General features: G+C 33.7%; 2 protein-coding genes and 2 pseudogenes across 3 annotated transcripts; 1 reads left to right on the top strand and 3 right to left on the bottom strand.

Annotated features, from left to right (window-relative positions):
• Positions 1 to 4298: 4298 nt before the first annotated feature.
• On the top strand, positions 4299 to 6670 carry LOC143593406 (transcription factor bHLH30-like; annotated as a pseudogene). The gene is made up of 2 exons (XR_013146096.1): positions 4299 to 4927; positions 5947 to 6670. The product of XR_013146096.1 is annotated as a transcription factor bHLH30-like (transcript).
• A 1920-nt stretch (positions 6671 to 8590) lies between these two features.
• Positions 8591 to 9145, bottom strand: LOC143593401 (synaptotagmin-1-like). The gene is made up of 3 exons (XM_077073043.1): positions 9026 to 9145; positions 8805 to 8930; positions 8591 to 8731 (listed from the first exon to the last, which is right to left on the bottom strand). The coding sequence occupies exons 1-3, from the start codon at positions 9143 to 9145 to the stop codon at positions 8591 to 8593; spliced, it is 387 nt and encodes a 128-aa protein (XP_076929158.1).
• A 160-nt stretch (positions 9146 to 9305) lies between these two features.
• LOC143593405 (putative receptor-like protein kinase At5g39000 pseudogene) lies at positions 9306 to 10411 on the bottom strand (annotated as a pseudogene).
• Positions 10412 to 16911: 6500 nt separating this feature from the next.
• LOC143593404 (small polypeptide DEVIL 4-like) lies at positions 16912 to 17043 on the bottom strand. The gene has a single exon (XM_077073044.1). The coding sequence runs from the start codon at positions 17041 to 17043 to the stop codon at positions 16912 to 16914; it is 132 nt and encodes a 43-aa protein (XP_076929159.1).
• Between the last annotated feature and the right edge of the window lie 8669 nt (positions 17044 to 25712).

Here is a 25712-nt window from a genome sequence, read left to right as displayed (position 1 = left end):
TGCTAAAACATATTTTACATTTCTAATAGTTTAAGCAATATATGATGTTTAGAACTTAATTTCTATACATGTTTAGTTTATAATCTAGTAGGATCATATATGCATATTAAGTGAAACTGATTTAAATGATAAAAAAAATGGATTTTGAATTATTTTGAAACACCAAGTAATATTTCATTAAGAAACAGCATCAACAACCCCATCTTCACCACCCTTATCACCAGGAGCGACTCAACCTATTTCGGAGCCTAAAGCGGAATTTGAAATTCAATTTTTTCATAAAATTGTAGCAAGTTCTATATATAAAAATGTTAATACTTTATATGAAGTGTATGAGAGTTGAAATTACGTAGCATCAAGTCATCAAACTGTACCTCTAGTGGAAATCACATAAAGATCAATATATATGTAAATCAAAGCCAATGCCAAAATCCTAAACATATGTGAGGGCATAAGAAGAGTTTTTTTTAGTGTTATTTGTATGAGAAAATCCCGAACACCTTCCTTAAAACTAGTGTTAAGTCCTGATGTCGCCGACAAGAAAATAATTCTTGGGTCCGCTACTAACTGTAATTATTACCAGTTAAATATTATAAAAAAATAAAAGAAAAAAGAAGTTGGTTTTCGAATATTTCATAAACAAACATCTTGCATTATATTGAGAGCGTGCACATGCTTTGTACTTAAAAATGATTACGGTAAAGTTTCTAATAGTGCTTTTTGACCGGAAGTTGAGATCATCCATCTTCAATCATGGGCGAAGCATACTTAGGGCCCGGGGTGGCCCCGCCCCCCCTGTTTTTTTGCACGGTAGTGTAAATTTACTCGTTTTCGTCCGAAATTTTTTATACGTAGTGTAAATTTAGTCGTTTTCGATCAAAAATTTTAGCTCGCCCCCCCTCATTTGTGAATTTTTTAATACATTTTGAGTCCGCCCCCCGACATCTTTATCCAAGCTTCGCTACTGTCTTCAATTCCTCACACACTAAAAAACATTTAAATTATGGTATTTAAAAATAATTTAACACAATATATTACTGAATCATCAAGTAACAAAAATATTAATAATCACCTTGTGCCCTAGTGGTTAGAGGTTTGGGTTCTCTACTGAAGACTCAACTCAAATTCGAATCCCACTGTGTCACTTTTTTGTGGATATTGACAATAAAGGATTTGAGATATGCTTTGTGCAAAGGCTGTCAATTCGAACTCTGAGCCCACCCGGGTTTTCGTCCCAGCGTGTGTTAAGCCAGAGAAGTCTGTTCTTGTGGTGACACAACAACTGTCAAGTGGCAGCCGACGGTATGGTTTCCCGGGGGAACGTCCAAACCAAACTCTGAAGCCAGCGTGAGGTCGGTTAAGAGAACATAGTCTGGCCAGAGTGAGGGCATCAGGGCTCTCCAAATTTAGAGTGCGGTAACCTAATTACAAGAAATTCGTCGTTCTAAAAAAACTAAAATATTAAGGTAGCGCTTGGTATGCAGAAATGGAGGACGGAATGGAATGACCCATTGTGAGGGAATGGAGAAAAGTGTGTTTGGTTAATCAAAGGAATGGAATGATCCATTACCTAGTCCGTTCAATTTCCTCTAAAACATCTCAATTTTATTCCATCCATACCCCATGTTTTTTTTATTCCTTCCCCCTTTCACCATACATCACCTTCACCATCCTCCTACCACCACCTTCAACATTAACCACCCACCACCACCACCACCACCGTCGCCGCCACTGCCACCAACCACCATCACAACCGTTCACCGCCACCGTTACCGCCATCACCACCCACCGCCACCAACCATCGCCATTGGAGCCAAACGTCCACCACCGCCACCCGCCCGCCACCACCATCGACCGTCACCCCTGCCCCTCACCACCACCACTCGCCGCCCACTCCCACCACCGCTACCGCCATCACTCACCCAACACCATCACCAACCACCATTATCTCTCATCGCTCACCACGCACCCCACCACCACCGCCCACCAATGCCACGACCGCCACCTACCTCCCACCACCGCCGCCACTCACTACCGTTTTAATTTTTTTTTCTTTTTTTCCTACATACCAAACTATGCAAAGTAATCATTTCATTCTCATATGGTAACCAAACATTTCATTGGAATGGTAATAACCTATTCCATTCTTTTATCCATTCCATTACCATGTTAATTCCATTTCATCGTCCATTCCATTACTTTATACCAAACAGACCCTAATATTCATGTTTAGTAGAATGAAAAGTGTTCCAATTAGGTCACTCAACTTTAAAATGTGTTTCAATTAAGTCACTCGACTTTTATAATTTATTAAATTAATGGTATTAACATGTTTTTTAGCCTTTCTATTTTTTGTTTCACATAGGAAATCTTTTTATCTTTTTTATGTTGACGTTGAGTGTGACGTGAATTTTATTTTATTTTTTTGAATTTTAATATAGTTAATGTTTTTAAATTTTTTCTAAATTTAACTTAAAAAATTGAAAATTCCGACCCCCACTTCTTATCCTCAATTTCTTTCTTGACGCACAAAAAAATCGGTGAGACTCTATTTGAAGATTTAGTGACCCGATTTGAGAAAAATATGCATGAGTGATCTAATTGGAACACTTTTGAAATTTAGTTATCATTCTATGAGATATTCCCTAATAAAAATAATCAATGCATTTAATATACTTCTCATACACTCGTCCAGATATAACATGTGTCGTTGGAGTTTGTAAGTCACTTCATGCACCAACCTAAAGTTGCCCAAATGAAAGTTGTGTTAAGAATCATCGGGTATCTCAAGGGAACACCTAATCATGGAGTTTTGTTCAAATCAAACGAGCATTTAGAGATCTAGGTATATACTGATGTTGATTGGGCATGAGATAAAGGTAATCGATAGTCTACATTGGGATACTTCACGTTAGTTGGAGGAAACCTGGTAACTTGGAAAGGTAAAAAAGCAGAAAGTAAATGCTTTGTCAAGTGCAGAAGCTGAATTCAGAGGAATAGCACGTGGCTTAACGGAAGTTTTATTGGTCCGAAAACTCTTAACAAAACCCGGTTATCCTCCCGAAGGTAGCAGTAGAATTATGTGTGACAATGAAGTTGCAATTCAAATCTTAGAAAATTTAGTTCAACATGATCGAACCAAACATGTAGAAGTTGACAGGAACTTTATTAGCGAGAAGCTCGAAACATGAATTGTTGAACTTCTTTTTGGTCATTCAGAAGATCAGTTAGCTGACATACCAACAAAAGAAGTTAATGGGAGAATATGCAGTCATTGTCTAAGCAAGTTGAGTATATGGGACCACATTACTCAACTAAAAGGGGAGTGTTAAAAATAATTATAATTGAAAATTTACAGGATCCATCATCTCTCAAAACTGTGACATAATCATAGGTCAATTACAACCAATTTCAAGCCCATATATCGTTTCCATTATTAAGTCTTGTAGTTTACTATAAGTTTATGTTCATTGTAATAATACACAAAAGAATATCAATACAATTACAAGTATTCGAGCTCTATGATTTCCAACAATACTGGTACCAAGTCTCAACGATGAATGGTTCTCTCAACTCCCATCAAAATCTATGATAAAAGTATGCAAACCTCCAAAAGTGTTAAGTAAATCGGGTCTCTTTATCCGACACAATAAATATTAACAAGTGTGCGTGCACACACACTTTTCATGAAACCACCTCTTTGATCTAAAAGCCCACATGGCCACATTATGATCAAATGAGCAAGACTCTCGAATAGACAAGAAAAGAGCACTCTTAGCTAATCTATCCACAATTACTCACATGAAATCATAACTCTTAATTATCTTAGGTAGTTTTGTTACTAAATCCATGATGATGTGTTCACACACCCATTTCATAAACTTTATTTAAACTTTTCTATACATCTTTTAGTTTACCGTCTTGACTTGTAAACAAGTTAAAAATGTATCCATGCACTCAACGATACCCATGTTCATATCAGACCACTGGTAATCTATTTCAAATCTCAATACATTCTTTGTTTGCATAAACATGTATATTATATTGTATATGAAGTAATTTATCAAGTAATTACAAATAAAATATAAGTATTGAAGCATAAAAGCATTGAATGCAAAATCTTAACCCTGGCCTTCAATATGTTTACACACCTCTTACTCAGACTATGATATATAAATAACTATTTCATTAAAGTGTAGAAAAGTTGATACTTATTTTTATTAATTTTAAATATTACTCCGTATAATTCTTGTCATATATTTAATGTAAGCTAGTAAATTAGTTATTTAACTCTTTTAGCCATATTATCTTGGTACCTACAATTAAATCTAACGGATCTTAAAAGCTTTCTAATCCAATTTTGCAAGGATAAAAAGGCACCACTCTCCTTTGTCTTCCCACAACCTCACAAAACCAAACTAGCTTCTTCACACACACAAACACACAACCAAAAGTAAAGTATATTGCTTCTAATTTCCCCTTTTTAATCATCCCTTTCGCCTTCACTACATCCAAATCCTATACAGTTTTAGTTTCATTTAAAATAAAGTAGTAGTATCATTCAATCATGCATCATCATCACCCATCTTCATGGACAACTTTACCTCAACCATTCCACCACCACACCACTTTCAACCATGTTATTCCTAGCCCAACCGAAGACCACCACCCGTTTAATCTTCCTCCACCACGCTCTCCACCTTTATCTCATGGTGGTTTGTTTAAGAGCGTGGTTGATGGCTTGCAACCTGGACTGGACCCATGTAAGGTCCAGACTGACACAGTTAAAAATATGACTGCTCAAGAGATTGCGGATGCCAAAAGCATAGCCGCCTCGAAAAGCCATAGCGAAGCAGAACGAAGACGACGAGAACGAATCAATAATCATCTCACAAAGCTTCGTAGCTTGCTTCCCAACACCACCAAAGTAAGTTGTCTTAATTTGTTTTTCTTGTTTTATAATTAAAAAGTTCCAATTAAAAGAAAAGAACTTCTTTGCACTACATAAAATATAACATTGAAATTTTGCTGTAATGAATATAACATTAAAATAATTGCACACTTAAATCTTCTTTTATTAGTGGTACATATATTCAAAATTTTGAACCTACACAAATTTATGTGTTTACATGCAAGAAATTTATCTAACTTATTTTTTCATGTTTTTTAATTCATAACCGTTTACTTTTATATATATATATATTTATATGCCGCGAGAATATTATGTCTCCCTTTGATACGTTTAACAGTAAAAGAATAGTGTGAGAACCCTACAAACATGAATTACACTCAATTAATTAGATAACAAATATAATTTATTCTTATTTTTGTTATTGAAATTTAGAATATATATACTAATAAAAAATGTATTTTTATAATTCCTTTTTATTATAAATTATATTATTGCACATGACTAATTTGTGTTAAAAGTGTTATATACATTTTTTAAGTGAAAAGAATGATTCATGAGGCTTGTGTATTAGTCATCCGAATTCCAAAAGTCATCATGAGAATAAAAAGAAATCTACTCTATTCTATTAGTGAGTCGCACATGGCCGCAATTTCTTCTTCATGCTCGATCATGCCTTTTGTATTTGGTGATTATAACTTTAAATTAATTTATAGTTATTGAAGACTATTATGACATAGCTTAGCCGATCAAAATAGTATGTAATTCACTAGCATCCTTTTTAATTTTCTTTTCACATTCATACAAACATGACATGGAACATAAGTACATAACTACATATATATAATCATTTGTATATAATCATTAGTGGCATTTCACATTTGCCAAAACCCAAAGATATATGGGATGTGAAAAGTTATTAGATTTTGATAATATTAATAGTTATTCATTTTGTAATGTATATAGGTGACATGTTTTTGGAATAGTTTGTAATGGTGACTAATAATATTATGTTTGTGGTGGGTGTAACATTATAGACGGACAAGGCTTCATTACTTGCTGAAGTGATACAACATGTGAAGGAGCTTAAGTGCCAAACTTCCATGATCGCTGAACGAATTCCAGTTCCGAGTGAGATAGATGAGCTAACCATAGACAATACATCGGATGAAGAAGGTAGGATTGTGATAAGAGCATCATTATGTTGCGAAGATCGGTCAAATCTCTTGCAAGACCTAATCAAAACATTGAAAATGCTTCGACTAAAAACTTTGAAAGCGGAGATCACAACGTTTGGAAGACGTGTAAAGAATGTCCTGTTTGTAACAGGAGCTGATCATCACCCGGGTAGTAGTATTGAAAACCAACAAATGGTGAATCATTGGATAAACATCATCGAAGAAGCGCTTAAGGCAATAATTGAGAAAGCAGATGACGGGGTTGATTCCTCTTTTATGAATGTTAAGAGGCAAAAGAAGAACTAACATTGACATCTTTGAGCATCGAAGGTCCCTTCAATCAAATGCATAAAAAAATATAGCTAATTGATCAATTTATAGGCTTAAACCTTCGAAAATTCCGATTATTTTTGCAAGAATTTTTGGGTTTAAGCCTAAGTTTATTTCCTTTTATGTGATCTTTCTTCTTTATCATTTGAACATGAAGTTTCAATTATAATATGTGAACTCATATTAGTATTTAAATATTCGTTATCCGTCAATTATATGTCTAAACAACTAATTGTATAACATCCATCGACATTATTCTGGTGTCGCGCTTGTTAATAAAGAGTGCTAGTATGAATTTTGTCGATATAGCATATACATGATGTCGATAACAAGTATCCTATCTAAGTATTGGCAGACCGATAAATTTTTATATCTTCGATAATTTCGAAAATGTGTGACGAATCGGCATCACTTGAGGGTCAGATATAAACATTACACAAAAAAACTAGTATCGAATACCATGTAACACAAATATATTATATATGTCTCGATATAATTATAGCATAAGACCTTTGTATACCTACACTTACCGTAAGTGAAGTGATTTTACTTTCTAAAAATTAAACCTAAGACCTTTGAATGTTTAAAAACTCTATTTCTGTCACCGAATCCACGTCATTGTGACATACGGGTGATGTCATTATAACTCATTCATTTCACGAGTGGTGGACTGGTGGTGTGGCTCTCATCATTTCTTTGAATAATAAATTATAAAGAAACTATTAGCATAAAAACAATAGTGGGGGACCAAAATGGCCATGCGTATGACCAGACCACTACTCGGGTCTCAAACAACGACTTAAAAAGTAAAATGATATAGATCCAAGGACTCCATATAGTAAGGTTAAATGATAAGATCAGACCGGTCTAGAGGATTTAAATAAGTCATGCTAAATAAAAAGGTTTAATAGCTTAAATGAATCATAGATAAAAAGAAGTTTTGAACACAATATATTTAAGATGATTAGATCCATATCTATTTTATATAAAAAAAAGTTAAAATATAAGAAAAACTTTGCCACCGAAACGAAAATAACGGGCCTCCTCCGGTTTCCTAGCTTGCACTACCCAAGATCCGACATCTGAGATCAGTTCCATAACTAGTGAACCCTTGAACCCCCATTTCTAATCATTCATTTTTTTTCCAACGGTTGACATCAAAATATTCTTCATAGTCCCATGAGTTTGACCGCTATTACAATTATAAACTAGAAAAAATATAACTAGAACATAAAAATGCCTTATCTTTCCAAAAATCTGCATGTTTTGTCATAAAAAGCAGATCTCGGGATGCTTGCTTCGTTTCCTCTCTCCACTTTTATATTATTATTGCCCGTAAATGTAAGAAACGTAAATCAAAATGTAAGAAACATAAATCAAAATGCAGCAACGTATTTCGTTTTCTCTCTCCACCTTTATATAATGACGTGTTTTACATTTGTTACAACTTTTGCATCACCTACAAATTTTTACATTAAGCAAAAAACAGCTAGTCCATATGTTTACATAACTTACATGCTTTACATTCAGACGTGTTTACATTTTTACATCTTTTACATACTTTACACATGTAAACTAGTGAATTCTTTTAATAACTTTGCATACTTTATGTATTTTACATATGTGAACTAGTGAATTCTTTTAATAAGATCACTATATGTAACAAACGTAGATCGGAATGTAAGTAACGTAAATCACTTTCTCTTTCTACATATATATAATCAGATGTGTTTAACATTTTGTCTTCTCTATCTCCCTTTTCTATATTTTAACTTTTTCTCTTTCCACATTTTTCATACATGTATTGAGATGAATGTAATGGTGTTAACTCTAAAGTAGTTGCTATGTGCAAAATGAGTACATACTACATATGGAACATGCATGCGCGAGTACAAATGTTGAATTCAAAAGTAACAGAATCATCCCAATTTAAAATTGGATTTGTTAAAACATTTGATTAACTAAGAAATAGGTTGAAATGAATTAGTATGTATCAACAAATGAGAAATAAAAAAAAATATCCTTGAGATGCATCATATGGTAACCTTTGTATTTTCTAAAGGTAAATGCCATAATGCTTCTTAAGAAAATACATATGAATAATGGGAATTAAAATGGCATGCGAAGGCGTTATAAATTGCATAATTTCCTAATAAAGTTATGAAATGAATTGTTAACTAATCAAAGCTCCACTTGTAGCATGCTGCAATTGCAACTCCATGTGAACTTGACCATTCCCAAAGTTGGATATACTGTAAATGTTCTTTTCTTTTACAACATCCGCAATGCGTAAGTCGACGACACCCAACATATTCTAATAAAAAATTAAAATCCATCATGTATTTCACGTTAAAACCCATATTGAAATTTAAGTTATATGTCAGTACCTTATGAAGAAATTTATCCATCCGTGACATGGAACAAACTATCACATGCAACATTGCTTCTGCAGGCTTCTCTAAAGTAAACCGGAACGTCTCTTCCCATATAGGATTTTGATCATTAAACTTAGGCTGCAATCCACAAAAATGTATAGAAACAATTAAGTTACCCCATTATTTAGTTTAAAGGCTTTTGAAGCAATTAATCAATAATGCATAACACAAACCGTGGTGTGTTTTAACTCAGGTCCAACTTGCAAAACGACTAATGGATGTTTTACTTTAAGATTAACTCCTTGATGAATTTTAACCACAAGCAACCCAACATCCTCACTCTTGGAGTTCATAACTATAGCGCTGAGAGTTCAATGTTTGAATATTTTGTTATGTTAGTCTTAATTAAAGCAGCAAATACAAATATTAGCTTATTATACTTACTTAGTGTGATCCTCTCCTTGTAAATTAATGTGTGCGATTGGCGGTAAATAACTGTTTGCAACCCGATCATTTCTGGCTTCCTGAAGGAAACAATAAGTGTTAGCAAAGAATTTCATAGGGGAGTTATTCCAAGTTTTGGTTAAAAAAGGTTGCTTACTTGATAATGGAGTGCGGTCTCAAGTGCCTCCACAATGTCAGTCATTAACGGGCGTTCTGCACGGTCTCTCTCTAGACATTGATAAGCAATTGTTGCGAACACCAATAAAGAGTTGGAATTTATTTCATCCTTTATATTACCATAAACGATTCCATTTACCGTGTTCTGCTTGTAGGACTGTCGTGCCAATGCTATTAAAGATGGATTGATGTTTCTATTGTCAATGCACAACCTCCCACACAACACTTCAAACAACACAACACCAAAAGAGTAAACGTCTGACTCTTTTGTTAATAACCCAGTCTCTGCATAAAGTGGGTCCACATACCCACGCGTTCCTACAGGGTTGGAGTAAACAAAAGTGCAATCTTGATTGGCAGGACCCAATTTGGAAAGACCAAAATCGGAGATCTTAGCATGCCATTCTTCATCTAAAAGAATATTGGCACTTTTTATGTCCCGATGAAATACCCTTTGTTGGTCCCCAACTATACTATGAAGGTGCGCCAATCCACGAGCCGCCCCGATGCATATCTTAAGGCGTTCAATCCATCTTAGATTATCATTGTTGAGATGATAGTCAAGGCTTTTGTTAGCTACATATGGGTATACAAGGATCTTCTCACCAAAATCATCACAAAACACCAAGAGAGACACTATATTCTCATGTTTGTAAAGTGAAAGCATCGTAACCTCCTTCCAAAACTCGGTATCTCCTTGCTCGGATGCAGGATCTAAACGTTTCAACGCAACCATCGTGTGCCCACCAATCTTTCCCTTGTACACTCTCCCAAATCCTCCACTCCCAATGCAACTATCATTTGCAAAGTTGTTGGTTGCTGATTTTATAGTTTCTAACTGTATTTTGAGATGTTCAAACGGTTTCATATGAGCCATTATTTTGATGGTTTGAGAGAAAATTGTGAGAATTAAGTCTTATAATTCAAGAGCTTGAAAGAAGTGATTTATATAGCAATAAACTAGCAGCATCCCTAACAACTACAAGCCAGTTGCCAATGTAAATAAATCATATTCTTTCATCTATAATTAGCCAAATTGTCAACTTGACATAATAATAATAATAATAATAATAATAATAATAATAATAATAATAATAATAATAATAATTGGTAGCAAGTGTAGGATGAAACTGTGTATGCTCGTTGACCAGGCCAACTTTGAATATTTCAAGATATTAGAACTGACTATATATGTTGAGTGGAAGAAGCTTTGAATATAAAAAGAAAGACGATGTAACTCGTTTTTAAGTCATGGCAGCTAATTAATTAATTTTTTACTTCTGTGAATATATACAAAATAAAAAAGTTCAATACACAAAAATAATGTTAGGGAGGTAATTATTATGATATGTATAAGATGTTAAACAGATTGTGTTTGTGAGTTGACGTGTTGAAATTGAATGATGCAGAGGATCCGTTTATTCGATCCTGGAATAGAAGTCGACCCGGAGAGGCCGTGACCTACCCGGCAACATTGGGTGTAGACCGTAGACTATTTACTAAAGATATAAACATATTAGATCAAATATTTAAATTAATATCTGGCCAAGATTCATGCAACAAATCGTGTCTTTATATTTGGCATTTGTCTAAAGTTATTGTATCATTGATAGTACAAAATCAATAATATCAACTTTTAAAATTTCAAATATTTGTCTTATTCTCTAAATAGACTCTTAAGTTGAAAATCATGGCAGCCTATTTTAATTGGGCTGACTAGTTAAAGGATAGAAATGAAAATTATATATGTATGTATGAGAAGGAAATAGCTTGAAGTAGACCTGTTCTAAACAGGTTATATCCTAAACTGTTTCGGGCTAAAAAACGGTCTGGGTTGGTCAAGGCACAGTCAAAAGCAGTTTGGAAGAAGCCATCAGATTTAAAACCAGTTTGGTAGCAATAATACTTAGCCCGATCAAACCGGTTTGGTGGGGGCTGAAACTATTTTGGGACATAAAAATTGGTTTTTATCTTTTTTTGGCATGTTTTCCAAATCTGTTTAGGTCCAAACAGGTTTGAAATAACGAGACTACGAACCGATATACAAACTGGGGGTTGGGTGGGGTCCTGACCGGAGTAAGCCAAACTTTTTTTTTTTTTTGTGTAGCAGGTCCGGTTATAAACTGGGTTAGGGGCCCAAACCGATTTCTTATACACCTCTAGCTTGAAGTACACGTTTGGACTCTAGACCTTCAAATATGTTTGCCCAGAGATTATTGGGCTAGACTTGTAAAGAGCCCAATGTGTAGTATCAAAGCAGCCTAACATGCCTAAAACAATAAGCCCACCCAAAACAAATAAACCAATTCTAAACAATCACTCTACTTTAGAACCGAATTCGAACTTACCCAAATTAAGTTCGTGTCAAGTTGAGTTCGGGCCACTTAAGTTTGTGTAACGTTCGAGGTGTGTTTGGTACAGACCCAAGTTCCCGACACACAAAATAGGTGTATAATTTTCATTTGCACCGAATAATTCGCCTGGTTAAAATGTGGATTAACTGAATCAGACAATCAGTTAATTGCATGTTCCTATCTTCGGTGATTACATTTCGTTTGTTGGTAACTAGGATCAATTTACTGGTTAGATTCATACTTTGTAGGTGAAACACATCGAGATAAAGCTATTAGATAGTATACTGTTCTATTTCCTAGTATGTAATTAACTAGTTTGATAAGAGTTGCTTTTTAACCATTCATATTAAACATTTTTATTTTCTAAATAAGTTTTTAGACACAACCAGCGAACGCCAGGCATTAACTAAACCCGAAATTTTTCTTGCTTATTTCATGTTACTTTCTAAACGTTGGTGTGCTTATTTCATGTTTTGTTTTATTTTCTAGTATTTAACTAGTATACAACTCCTCCAAGGGCGAAGCTTCATTGAGGCCCGGGTGGCCCCGGCCCCCTATTTTTTTGCGCAGTAATGTAAATATACCCGTTTTCGGCCAAAAAAATTTTATATGTAGTGTAAGTTTAGCATTTTTCGGCCGAAAATTTGAGCTCGGCCCCTCCTCGTTTGTGAAATTTCGTATACATTTTGAGCTCGGACCCCCCGGTGCCTCAGTCTAAACTTCGCCACTAACTCCTCATACGCAGTGTTGTAAAAATCACTAATCACAAGTCAGGCGGTGGGGTGGAGACTAGCGATTAATCGGGATTAGTCGAGATTAATCGGATCGGACTTTAATGTATAATTTTCAGTTTTATATATAAATACACACATTTTATATGTAGTTTTTATTTTTTATACATACACAAACATATTTTGGTTGGAATCTCGCTTGAAACCGGGGGTTTTTACTAAAATCTCCCGCTGAAAACGGCCTATTTTGGTTGGAATCTCACCGTGAACGTTGTTTTTTGTCGGAATCTTGCCGGAAGCCGCCAATTTTGGCCTGATCTGACCCGAAACCGCCGATTTTGGCCGAATTTTACCATTGGCCGACTAGCCCGAAATTAATCAATGAAGTGGGGACTAGCGATTAATCGGGGATTAATCGGTGAATAGTCGGGATTTTTGCAACACTGCTCATACGTATAACTCCTACATCTACCATCAAGCTTCTTGAATCTTGATGTATGGGTATGTGATCGATCTATCGACTCGATGCAACTAAAGTGAATTGTAAAAAATGGTTCTAGATGGTTGTCATTCATTAAATCTTTGGGATCATAATAAGGCAAATTGTCATCCTTTAAGGTTAATTCATTTAGTTAAGAGTTGAGATTTTGTTGTTGATACTATTGCTCGTGGGGAAGACCTAAATTGTTTATATTGTTGAGATACTTTGGTCATGCAACGATTGTGGATTAGTTCATTAATTTAGTGCTTGACCTAACTAAATGTCACCTGAGTGTTGACTTACCCAATCAATTCAATTACTAGTTTATTGTTTAATTGACTAAATAGTGAATAGTTATCTTATTGTCATATAATTAGTTGATTGCAATTTCAATCATGAGATTTTTCTGTTAATGTAATCAGTTGTGAACTATTGTGAAATACTTAATTCTTGATATTGATATTCTTGTCAAATTAAACTATTGAACAATTCATTTATATTATAGTAATTTTGACCAACCTAATGTCCACTCAAGTGCTAAAAATAACACAATCAATTCTAGATATGCCGCTTCACTGGTTCAATCCGCCCAACAAACAACAAAAACATGCGGCGAACGGTATCATTTTTCACCATGATAACAATATATTTTCTAAACTAACGTCATGTCCAAGGATAGAAACTAGGACCTCCCACCAAGAGGCATAAACCATTTCGTTTACAATTATTTAGATATACATATATGTAATTTATTAAGGTTTCGTTGATCTATTCATATGTTACCTCATAATCAGTCAGTTCTCTTAATGATTCAGCACAATATTGTCAAACTTCATTCAAATATGAGAAAATATTTTTTGTTTGAGATGTTGCATATTTCAACCTCAAAAGTTTGACTATTTAAGCCGTAGCGGAGGCTACCCCTCCCCTTGTGGTATGTCCGCCACTGCTTATGATCTTTGATTCTTCGTTACTGAAATTCTAAAAGCACCCCCATATTATTAAAAGAATTCCAACCCCAATAGTTGACAAATATTGTCAAAACATTTTTTTTTAAATAAACAATGAGTGTGTCTAATCTTTAAAGATGAATTGGTCTGTAATAAGTTACAAAATGGTTGAGTCAAATCTTTATATTCGATCATAATTGATAACCTATTCGTCATTACGTGCACGTGGCATAATTGTATGGTTGACAATAATGTAATGGCCACACAACTATTAGTTATTTTCATTTTGACCACAAAATTTCTAATATTGTTTAATATGGTTTTGATTAGGAAGAATTAGGTTCAATTATTAGTGGGTTAATTAACTTAATTTGCCAGTTTGGTTGGAAACAACTCAGATTTCTTGGCTGGTTGGTTGAAGACAACAAGATCATATATATATACTAATACAAACTCTATTCCATATATTAGTTATAATATATGCAATGATCCATGCACGTACTAATTGAGTTTTAGTGAAAATTTGATCGATGTTAGAAAGAACTTTTTTTAAAAAAAAAATTTATTTGATTTTTGTATGAAAATAGTTACTTTTTATTTACCAAAACCTTATGAATATAAGATATGAGAAATAATGAAATAGTTTTTAGGGAATTATTATTTCAATTTTTAATTTAGTTTTGGTATATCCAATACTCTAGCATGTTTTGAACTATTATCCAGTGGGCTATGGTTATATATGAGTGATGGAATTTTATTGAACTAAGTGTAGGGGTGGACTTTTAATTACCGTCACGTTTTTGTCACATAAGCGGAGAGACATTTATCAGTTAAACTATTAAATATGTATAATGGTTGAATATTATTGAATATTTTTTAATATAAAAATATAGTTTAAAAGAATATGATTGGTTAGAAAAATATGTGACCCCTACTCCTCTCCTTGACCTAACTCTTGCCATTGTGCTAGCGCTTACACCTTTGACACCCTCCTTGTTGAGGGTTGTAATGGTGTACAACGTAACTTCCGGTTGCCCTTCACATCATCAACTTTAATGTCCTCTGTACTTGGTCTGACAAAAAATACTTTGACGACTACAATGGATTTATGATCAACGAGATCCTAGAAAAAGAAAAATATTTTTATTATATTCTTGATGTGTAATTACTGGATTAAGACGCACATAAAATATTCGTGACAATTGAAATCTTATATAAATTTCCACACTTAGAAATGTGTAGAACTAAACATGCATGGAAAATACGTAGATACATAGAACTGAAACCTTACTAACTTCCACACTTAATATGTGTAGAACTAAGGGCATGAATGGAAAATACCTCGTGACAATTTAAATCTTATTAAATTTTCACACTCAGAAATGGGAACAAGGTGTTTAAATTTGAAACTTTCAAATGTTCACGTTTTAATTGGGTACTTTTAGGCCTATAAATATGACGTTTGAGTGATATAACTATATAGTTATGAGTTATGAGCAGTGGCGAAATTTGAACGAAAATATGAGAAAGCGTCGTCTCAAAATTTTCGACAAAAACCGATTAATTTACGTTATGTAGAAAAATCATTGGACGAAATGAGTATTATTTATTTGTTACATTGGATTAATATGACTATATCATGGTATCTGACCTTATGAAGAAGTATTAATTAATTAGTTGCATAAATTACGAAAATAATTATCACTTTTTTCCGAAAGTAATGTGTTGTTTTTTCTCTATTATAAATTTTTTTAAAGCTTAATTAAAGTACGTAATTGAAAATGTTAGTAAGTTGATAAATAATTAATGGAAAGTGATAAGGTCGTGGAAAATATTATGGTTTGACCAAATGAGTGTATAAAGGTGGCACCAACTAGACCCAACTGAATCATTAATCCTAAAAACATAACATGGATTGTATCCTTTCAGCATATTTAGTACTCTTAATATCATGATGGTGTTATCTTTTTAGCTTAATCATATTTTACGTAAATCTGAATAATTTTAATAATAAATTAGGTGAAGAATGACCATATTTAGCACTTTTAATAAAAAAAAAACATGAAAATAATATATATGTTTGATTAAAAGTGTAAGCATGCATATGGTCAAAATCTTCATATGCTTAACAAAAAATTATAAATCTCTATAACTACACTTTTAAATTTGTTGAAATTAGTTAGATCCTTCTAAAACATCAATCAAGTTTTTTTAAATAAAACAGCAACAGGAAACAAAAGGCAACAATATTGATTAAAAGCTTATACATTGTGGGTTTACACCCAATTAATTAATCTTGTGTTCCAACATCAACTAAAATAGATTATTTCAGCAACCAAATCGAATAACTTGGATTTTATAAGTGAACCATAAGGTTGCAAGGATGGCTACACCTAATTAAAAGTGAATTTCACTATCTATAGTCTTAATGATGAACTAATCCGGCAATTATCTCTCGACCGCCAATGAAGATCTCTGGGAAACCATATGAATTTACAAGTTGTATAACAAGAACCATTGTAGCATATATAAATTAATCATTTTCCAAAGCTTATATCTTATTGTCAAATTAATTAATTAGGGTTTCAAAAAATAATAACTAATTAAAACTTAAAAGAATTCAATATATATAAAGTTAACTTAAACTACACAATACAAGTACCATGCATTAATTTTATTCATAAGAAAGTGTTCCCTTTTTTAATCTTTAAGAAACTAAACTTCATGTTAGTATGATTCCTACCTTTTTGCAACAAAAAAGCAATTATGTTAAGATTAATAAATAAACAAACTTTTTTTTTCATATAACTTGTTAACATATCAATTTAATTAGTTCCCAAAATCACATGGGAAAAAAAAGGAGCTAATCTAACACAAGTAGAAGTTACATCGATCAAAGACCGACCAACTACAAAACTGTTAGCTCTTTCAAGCCACATAATTTCTATATACAAACTGTTTGATCAAACGAGATCGGATAGATCAATCGTGGTAACAAAGAAGCATAACGACACATCTCTTGATGATGTAAAGCCTTGCTTTATGCTCTTTAAGAACTCCTCCTAGTCCTTTGCTTGAAACCCTTCTCTTGGAGCTTCCCATCATCATCTTCATCTCTCTCTCTTTCTCTTCAAAAACCGAAACACGAATTTTTAAACAAATGAAACTTGAACCCCACAACGGTTCGAAAAAGATGATTATAGAGAGAGATGGATTAGTAGTTCTCTTGTTGTCTTGTAAAAGAAGGTGTGTTTGAATATTATGGTAGAACATGATAGATGGGGTTTATTTATATTAGAAGTGAGGGGGGTGGACATTAAAAGATAATTAAATAGTTTAAATGTATAATATTGTGTAGCTACATTGGGTGTACAAGTCATCTTCTAAAGAGGGTGGGTGTAGCCTGTAAGCATCATCTACAAACATAGTGGGTCAGGTATGATCTTAATGAGGTAACATCCATCCATAATTTATGAGTTTCTTCATCTTGTTTCTCATGACCTTAATTATTATTTGCTGCATGTTCATCTTCTTATCTTTTATATATACACCTGTATACATAAAACTGGGATCAGATCTGCTGGTATAAATTAAATTGACCTACTAAACATACAAATAAATAGAGTAGTTTCAATTTTAAACTCGGGTAATTGTGATAAAAAAATAATCTAGAGTAATAATAATTAATTACTTCCGTATCTTCATAATTACTTTCTTACGTTAAGAGTTATTTGTTTATGATCCTAGCGTCATAAAAGTAGGGTTTATAATAATTAATCGTGAAGTTATAGTTATAATTTCTAGAGTGAGGTTGCTGTACAATAATTGTTTAACGTACGATATGTACGCTACACACTCAAAGCAAAAAAAAAAAAAAAATGCTCAAAGACAAAAAAATACTAAAATGCTCAGCTAAAAAACTAAAACTCTCAGCCAAAAACCTAAAACGCTCAAAAACGGTTTTCGAGAAGGAAAGTAAATAATTGATTGATTAACAATCCAAAACTGTTTATTTCGGTGAACCAATGATTAGTTGGATATGTATTGACGATTTCGAGATCTTGTGATATGATTTCGTGGATCGATTTCATGAACATAAGTATCGTTGTATCTAATGTACGTTAAACAATTATTACATTCTATGTTTTCTCATAATTTCTAAATTTAGTATGTATAATAATATAGTAATAGTAAAATACTATATAGGTGTCGGTAGAATGTTAAAGGTTTGCAGTATACGTCTGTGCACGAGGAATTCTAAAAATCCACTATGAAATATATATGTTTTTTTAGACAAAATGGTAAAACTAGTCCTTTATATTTGCACGTTTTTTCAATGGTCGTCCTTAAGCAAACTTAATAACAGAAAACATCCTTTAAGTTTCAAATCCCTATCATGTTACGTCCTTTGTCACTAACAGAGTTAATTTTTCTTGTTAAATATGGTCATGTGCCTTGCACATGAGGGTAATTTGGTCATTTTTATCTATTTATCAAAAAACAATTATCTTTTCACCCACCATCTTCAATCGGCTCCGGCCAGTGGGGTGGGGTTGAGATCGGCTCCGGCCAGTGGAGGAAGTCCGGCATCGACGGTGGGGTGGGGTTGAGATTCCCTCCTTTAGCAAACCGCCGTCCTTTAGTTCCGCTTTCATATTCACCGACGGCGACGACGGTGGGGTGGGGTTGAGATTCCGTCATCGGATCTACCTTCAAACCACCGGCGCCGGAAACCCATGTCGCCGCCGTCATCGGATCTACCTTCCGTCATCGGGTTTGGTTTTGAAAAGGGTCGGATCTAAGATGATGATGATGATGATGATGATGAGTGGTGGAGGCTGGTCACTGGTGTTTGGTTATGGTTTTAATGGTGTTTGGAGAAGAAGATATGATTAAAAAGAAAAAATATTTTTATTTATTTAAAGTCCAAAATATTAAGTCAATTACATAAATAACCCCTGAGGGGGTAAAAAGACTAAATTGCCCTCACATGAGGTGCACATGACTGGATTTAACGAGAAAAACTAACCCTCGTTAGTGAAAAGGACGAACCGTGCAACGTTTTTTGAACATAAAGAATGTTTTTTGTTATTAAGTTTGCTAAAGGACGACCATTGAAAAAACGTGCAAACATAAAGGACTAATTTTGCCATTTTATCTTTTTTTTTATAAATATTGGTAAGAGTGAATCACTTTGGCCAACAATATATTCCAACAATATATTCCAGTAAATGAGCATTATGTCAAAAGAACTGAATCAAAATAACAGTCAAACCCTCACGTGAGTTCCCAAATACCGTGCCAAATTCCCATGAATATAAGTGCCATAACACTAGGGGATTATTTCAAGGTTAAGTAAACCCTACAAACCCTCAAAAGGCCAGTATAATTATTTACTCATTTTATAAATTACTTGGTGACTTTTATTAGCGTTTACCCTTTCGGATGGGAATAACATGACTGTGGTAAGATTGCAAACACTTCATTAACTTAATACATATTTTGTTGTTTAATTTAATCTAGTGAAATCCTATTTGTTTAATTTAGGATGGGACGTAGTGGCGGATCCAAGTTTTTTTTAGGTGTTACACTACTTTTAGATGCTACAAATTTCATAGAGTCGGGCATAAAACATTCCTGCTCGGTTCGATGGTTCGAGCAAAGTTCATTACAAACTAACAAATTAAAACTAAAACTTAACAATTAATTAAAAACATCAACAACCATTAAAAAGAACAATTAAACATTTAACAAATGAATCTAAACTTACCTATACAGTGTGAGGATTCTAGGAAGAGTAGCAAAGCAAGAGGAAGGAGCAACGAACCAACTGTGGTGTGTGTTCGGTCGGAAAAGAAAAGCAGCAACGGTGGTCAGCGAACGGTGGTGGTCTTATAGTAGTGTGACGTGACCCTGTGACTGTGAGAGTATGAAGGGAGAGAGAGGTCGCTGCTGCATGTGTAGGTGTGTATTTTATAAAACCCTAGTATAAAACCCTAAATTGATATAAGGGTGAATTAAAAAGAGTTAGAAGTCCGCATGCTGCACAAAATCGAACTCGTGACCTCCCGTTTACAAAACCAGCAACTTACCAGCTATTCCAACGCTTGTAGTGTAAATAGAGTGGTTCATTCCTAATTTATAAGGTGGTTCCTCTACTATTTTCTATATATCAACACACTATTATTTCGAAACTCGAGTGGTTTCGAGGAACCACCCATTTGTAATATAGATTCACCCATGATATTGGGACAGAGAAGACGAGAAAAGAAGCCATCACACAAGAGAGAACGGGTGGAAGATGGTCTTTGACCAACCATGATCTAGTGACATGAGGGAGAGAAGAAGGGAGGGGAATGCATAAATCTTACGACTATGATACCATATATATATAATAATGAAAATCCTTCCATGGTATTATGTATTATTAATCAACTATACACAAAGATACAATGAGATTAATTTGAAAGAATATAATCGAATTATATCTTTTAAGGTAATGATGTGACAGTAAAACTCAACTTATATATTCTATTAGATACCACTTGTTGGCCCAGACGGATCAAACAATCGAATCAAACAAACTTATCAAACCAACGAACACGAGATATTGGGTGACAACCCACGACTCTTTTCATATAATCAAACGAACATAACAAACGAACTTCACGAACTTATCAAACGTACATGGAGATGAGACTCCTTGACTGTCTCTCAACTCTCTCTCTTTACTCTCACAAATAAAACTAATAGTCTAGACCTTATATATAGACTTATTAAACTTGCTCACCAAGACATACCTTTCCTAAACCTACTACAATTCAAATAACTAAATTATAACTTAACAAAATAAACCTTTGACTTTCCTAATAATTCAAGATTAATCCTTCATTCACCCTCTTAATCTTGAATTTGTACCACCAAGGTCTTGAATTCCCAATAACGCTCTCAACTCTTCAATTTTAATCACTGGTTCATCTTTACCATTTCTTTTCAGTTGTTTGTAACAGACCTGTTTAACAGGTTCTTCACGCTCATCATTCAAACCATCCACATTGATCTCACATACCACTTCATTCATCACATTCTTCTTTTTCACTTTTCTTTTCATTCTTTGCTCATCAAAACTTGCAGATGGGCTATTCATTCCTTCTTTATCAGACCCTACTAGGCCTTCCATTCTAACAATTCTTCTCAACCTTTCATTCGATTCTGACTTTTCATCAACAAATGCTCGATTGTTGACTTTCACATACGCTTCAAAATCTGCAGACTTATTAGCTGCATCATTCCTTTCATTCAGTATCACATCCTTTCTCTCATCATCATGATCAAAAGCAAATTCATTGCTTCGTTTTTCCTCACTTATCTTAACAGTTTTCTCATCTTCATGGTTGTTTGCCTCAAAACATACCTGAAGAGTCACCATATTCTCTTCTTCTTCTGAAGAAATTCTCTCATTTTCTTTATTCAATCTTTCTTTTCCTTCTCTTCTCAAAACAGCTTGCAAAGCTTCTTCATTCTCAACAGCTTCATGAACTTCCTTCTTACGTGTTTGTTCTTCTTGAACAATCACATCCAATCTTTCCTTCTCAACATTTTCATCCAATCTTTCTTTCTCAGCGGCTTCTTGAGCTGCTTTTTGTTCTTCTACTTTTCGTACATAATCAATTCCTAGAAATCGAATCTTCAAAGCAAGCCATGATTCCTTAGCATTCATGAGCATGCCAACTTGTACCAAGATGTCTTCCGGTAGGGCTTGACATATGAACCCCAATGCTGTGTACATCTTCCTTTCATCTACAGCTACGCCGACTGTAGGTTCAACAACTTCCCAAAGACCATATTCTTTCAGAAACCCCTCCATTGTGGTCGACCATGCTTTGTAGTTCGATTTCGTTAATACTGGAAGTCCCCCAAACACCATAGCGTCTTTCCTAGCTTTACTTTTTATGCTATTCTAGTTGGAATTGACTCCCAATCTCAAAACCAATCTTCAATAAATAACCAAACCTCACAAACTTTTCTGTTCTCTTTTACTTGATTGATAAGTCGGTTAACTTAGCATGAACAAATTAATTCTTTGCTAGAATCAATTTTATTCTTAATTAATTCTTCGAACTTGCTGTGTTGTTTTGAATCTCACAACAAAAGAAAATAACCTCTGTTGGTTTCTTTATATAATTTTGACTTCTTTTTCAAATTGCAAAGCAAGTATCTATGGGTTTAATAATAAAACACCGACCGACACTATTCCAAATTTGCACCGACTTTAATTAACTTTTTTTGTTGAAAAAGAAACCACACCCTGCTTAATCTTGCTATCGGTTGCCCTTGGTATGAACGTACACCACCCAATAATTTGCTGCTTAACGATTCTTCCAAACTTTTCAAACAGGAAGCCCACAAACTTCTACGAACAACGAGCCTAAGCTCTGATACCAATTGTTGGCCCAGACGGATCAAACAATCGAATCAAACAAACTTATCAAACCAACGAACACGAGATATTGGGTGACAACCCACGACTCTTTTCATATAATCAAACGAACATAACAAACGAACTTCACGAACTTATCAAACGTACATGGAGATGAGACTCCTTGACTCTCTCTTAACTCTGTCTCAACTCTCTCTTTACTCTCACAAATAAAACTAATAATCTAGACCCTATATATAGACTTATTAAACTTGCTCACAAAGACATACCTTTCCTAAACCTACTACAATTCAAATAACTAAATTATAACTTAACAAAAACCTTTAACTTTACTAATAATTCAAGATTAATCCTTCACCACTAACATGTTAATGAGCTACACTATAAAGTTTAATATCAACTGCTCTAATAATGTCGAAAACTCTAGCTATGAATCGACATAGATATAGTTGATAAGCAATCATACAATGTAAAAATATATTCGTTTAGGTGTCTTCACTATTTACAAATTGTAACACACGTCTTATTTAAAATGAGTAAAAGAAACACCAACGTCGGTCAATTAATTCATCCCTTTACAACATTCATTTTTAATTAACACCTTTACCATTTTCACATACAAAATCATAGTAGTTCATTCCAAAGTGTTATATTTTATTCCATAGCATATGTGTGAACACATAACCATCCAAATTTCTGGTACTCTTGTGTGTAATAATATAAAAAAAATCTTTTTTTGTTATAATCAGACTTGCTAATCATCAATTTATACCTGAGAGGTGACATGCAACCATACTTTTATCAAAATATATTCATCATTTTCATTCTTAAACTTCATTTTTGAATTTAAATGCATTATATTGTTAATCTTTGTTTATTCTAATCAATTAGTGATGATTAACGCTCTGCTCTCGAGTTCACTAATGAGAGAAAAGAAAAGAAAGGAAAATTTTTGTATTCATTTATTTCCTATCTTATTTCCTTTCTTTTCTTTTTATTTCTTTTCAAATTGGAGAAAAAACATATTTTTCTAACTTGCAATTTGTTTCTCATTGTTTTCCTTCCATATATTTTCTTTTCCTCTGTTAATGAACTCGGAAACACAATTTACTCTAAATTCATTTTTTTTCTTTCCTTAAAAAAATCCTTTGAAACACAATAATATTTTTCTTTCTTTTCATTTCATTTCTTTTCTATCCTTAAATTGACTCAGGAAAAGAGCGCAATAAAAGGAAATGTATCTCTTCTTCTCCCTAAATCACCTCTCCCCTCTCTTAAGTCTCTCATTTTCTTTCATTTCATATATCTCCTTCATCACCTCTCCCTTCTCTTAAGTCTCATTTTCTTTCATTTCATATATCTCCTTCTACATATAACCAAATGAGTTGTAAGTTAACGAAAAATGGATCAATCCATATTTGAACAGACGTTCCAAATCTCTTATACCACTCACAAATTTGTGATTTATATAACCAAATGAGTTGTAAGTTAACGAAAAATGGGAAGAAAGACGAGTCTTAACGACATATGCATATATGTTGTGTAACGTAACTGTAGCATGTATAAAATTCTCCTAATCAACTTCGGCTGAACTGAATATGATACGTGATCGAATGTGACAAGGTTTAGTTTTTGTGTTTTTCTTTTCTCAAATATTTAACTAAGATGAGTAACACCAACGAAAAAACATATATGTAAACCACAAGTTAAACCACTGTTTTGATTTATTAAATTAATTTGGTTTGAAGTTAGGCCACCACCACTTGGTGTTTTTGAGTTTCTCGTGTTCCTCAACATTTACCTAAAACCTTATATTTGAGTGCTAGTTTTGAAGCTGGCAATCCTTGAAATATGTGCTTAGCATCTCCTTCCAATTGTTCTTTTTAGTTTTTACACGTATCTCATTATGCTTAATTACAAGGCCGAAATATGTACTTAATTAGACCAAGTGTTATGAAGACACTAGAAACGTCACTCACCTGTCACCTCAGCACACTTCAACCAATTCACCATTGGCCCCATGGCGCTAGTGTTCTACCCCTCTCTCCTGCCAACAATCTAATGCCCAAGATGGCTCATTTTTTTGGGATTCACCTTCATTTCAAACAATCAGTTCTTTTTTAACTAACCCCTTCTACTAAACTAGTTTTTTTATGTTAGTTAGTTTGTTTGTTAGTTAAAGCCCATTAACTACGTGACAACTAAGTGACTCTTTAACTAACCAAATCATAACACATAGTCTTAGCCCAATGATTTACACAAGAATCATATATGAAGAGTCAAGCAACTTCACAGTACCATTAGACTATATGCTACCTAGTACCCATTAGACTATCCGTAATGGGGCGTGAGTTGGGGCGATTTTGGGCGAGAAGTAGGGGAACACCCCCCCCCCCTCCCCCCGGAGATATGTGGGCGAAAAGGGGCGGGGGCATATTGTCGCCGGCTTGGTTTGAAGAATATTAATATTTTATTAATATGTGTGTGTGTGTTATATATACATATATATATATTATATTACTATTTTAGCCCCTACACCATTACATCCAAAAACAAATTCTCATCACTTGCTAACTGGACGCCACACGACGCAAAACGCCCCAATTTGTATCCTCTCCACTACGCATAGCCTTAAATATCGATCAACTGCAAACCATTTGGATATTAATTAGAACTTAGAAAAGTAAGACTATATATATTTTTTAATTTAAGGTTAAAAGTTAAGTTTATATGTTATTAAATATAAAATAGCTAGAAAAGATAGAATTAAAATATAACATAAAGGCTGATGCCTAACTGTAGTCAGGTTGCACGTGAAGGCCTTGTGACCGATGCTGCTGTTGTTCCTCCCATACTCGACAGTCGACACACTCTTTCTCCTTTCTTAATTCCTACTTTAACTCTTACATAAATGTTTATTAAAAACTGTATATTTTAGCTATTTAGAATAGGATATTAATCAATATTTATTTAACTAAACCTACTAAACATATTATATGTATTAAGTTTTGATATGTACTTTGGTCATTACAACTTTTAAAATTGATGCAAAACATGTAAAGTATGATTGTATTTATACGTAAAGTCTTGAAAATTATATGTATTACGAATATTGTAGTTGTCAAAAGATGATCAAACAAAATCGGTTTATCTTTTATTTTCGTGTCATCAAATGTGTATTTAAGTTATTTCTTCTGGTTGCTAGCATCCTTTCCGAGACCCTCACTGACTTCAGTTTACTTACTAGTGACAAGACGAAAGTGTTCGATATGCACCCTAAACCTAAACTCTAAATTACTATAAGGCTATGTGTAATGGAGAGGCTACAAAATGGGACGTTTTG

Source organism: Bidens hawaiensis, unplaced genomic scaffold (assembly GCF_021521415.1).
Source record: "Bidens hawaiensis isolate Kalapana, Puna unplaced genomic scaffold, B.hawaiensis_p1.1 tig00042203_1, whole genome shotgun sequence".
NCBI lineage: Eukaryota > Viridiplantae > Streptophyta > Magnoliopsida > Asterales > Asteraceae > Bidens > Bidens hawaiensis.
The sequence above is the reverse complement of the archived record's forward strand: the minus strand, read 5'-3'. Positions and strand labels throughout refer to the sequence as shown.

Bases quoted from the DNA above. Each gene is read 5' to 3' on its own strand.
- LOC143593401 (XM_077073043.1), bottom strand. From the start codon at position 9,145: ATGAACTCCAAGAGTGAGGATGTTGGGTTGCTTGTGGTTAAAATTCAT. The intron at 8,931-9,025 runs GTTTGTGTTATG...TGTGGATTGCAG, and splicing joins CTGAGTTAAAACACACCACG to CCTAAGTTTAATGATCAAAA. The intron at 8,732-8,804 runs GTACTGACATAT...ATTTTTTATTAG, and splicing joins TGGATAAATTTCTTCATAAG to AATATGTTGGGTGTCGTCGA.
- LOC143593404 (XM_077073044.1), bottom strand. From the start codon at position 17,043: ATGAAGATGATGATGGGAAGCTCCAAGAGAAGGGTTTCAAGCAAAGGA.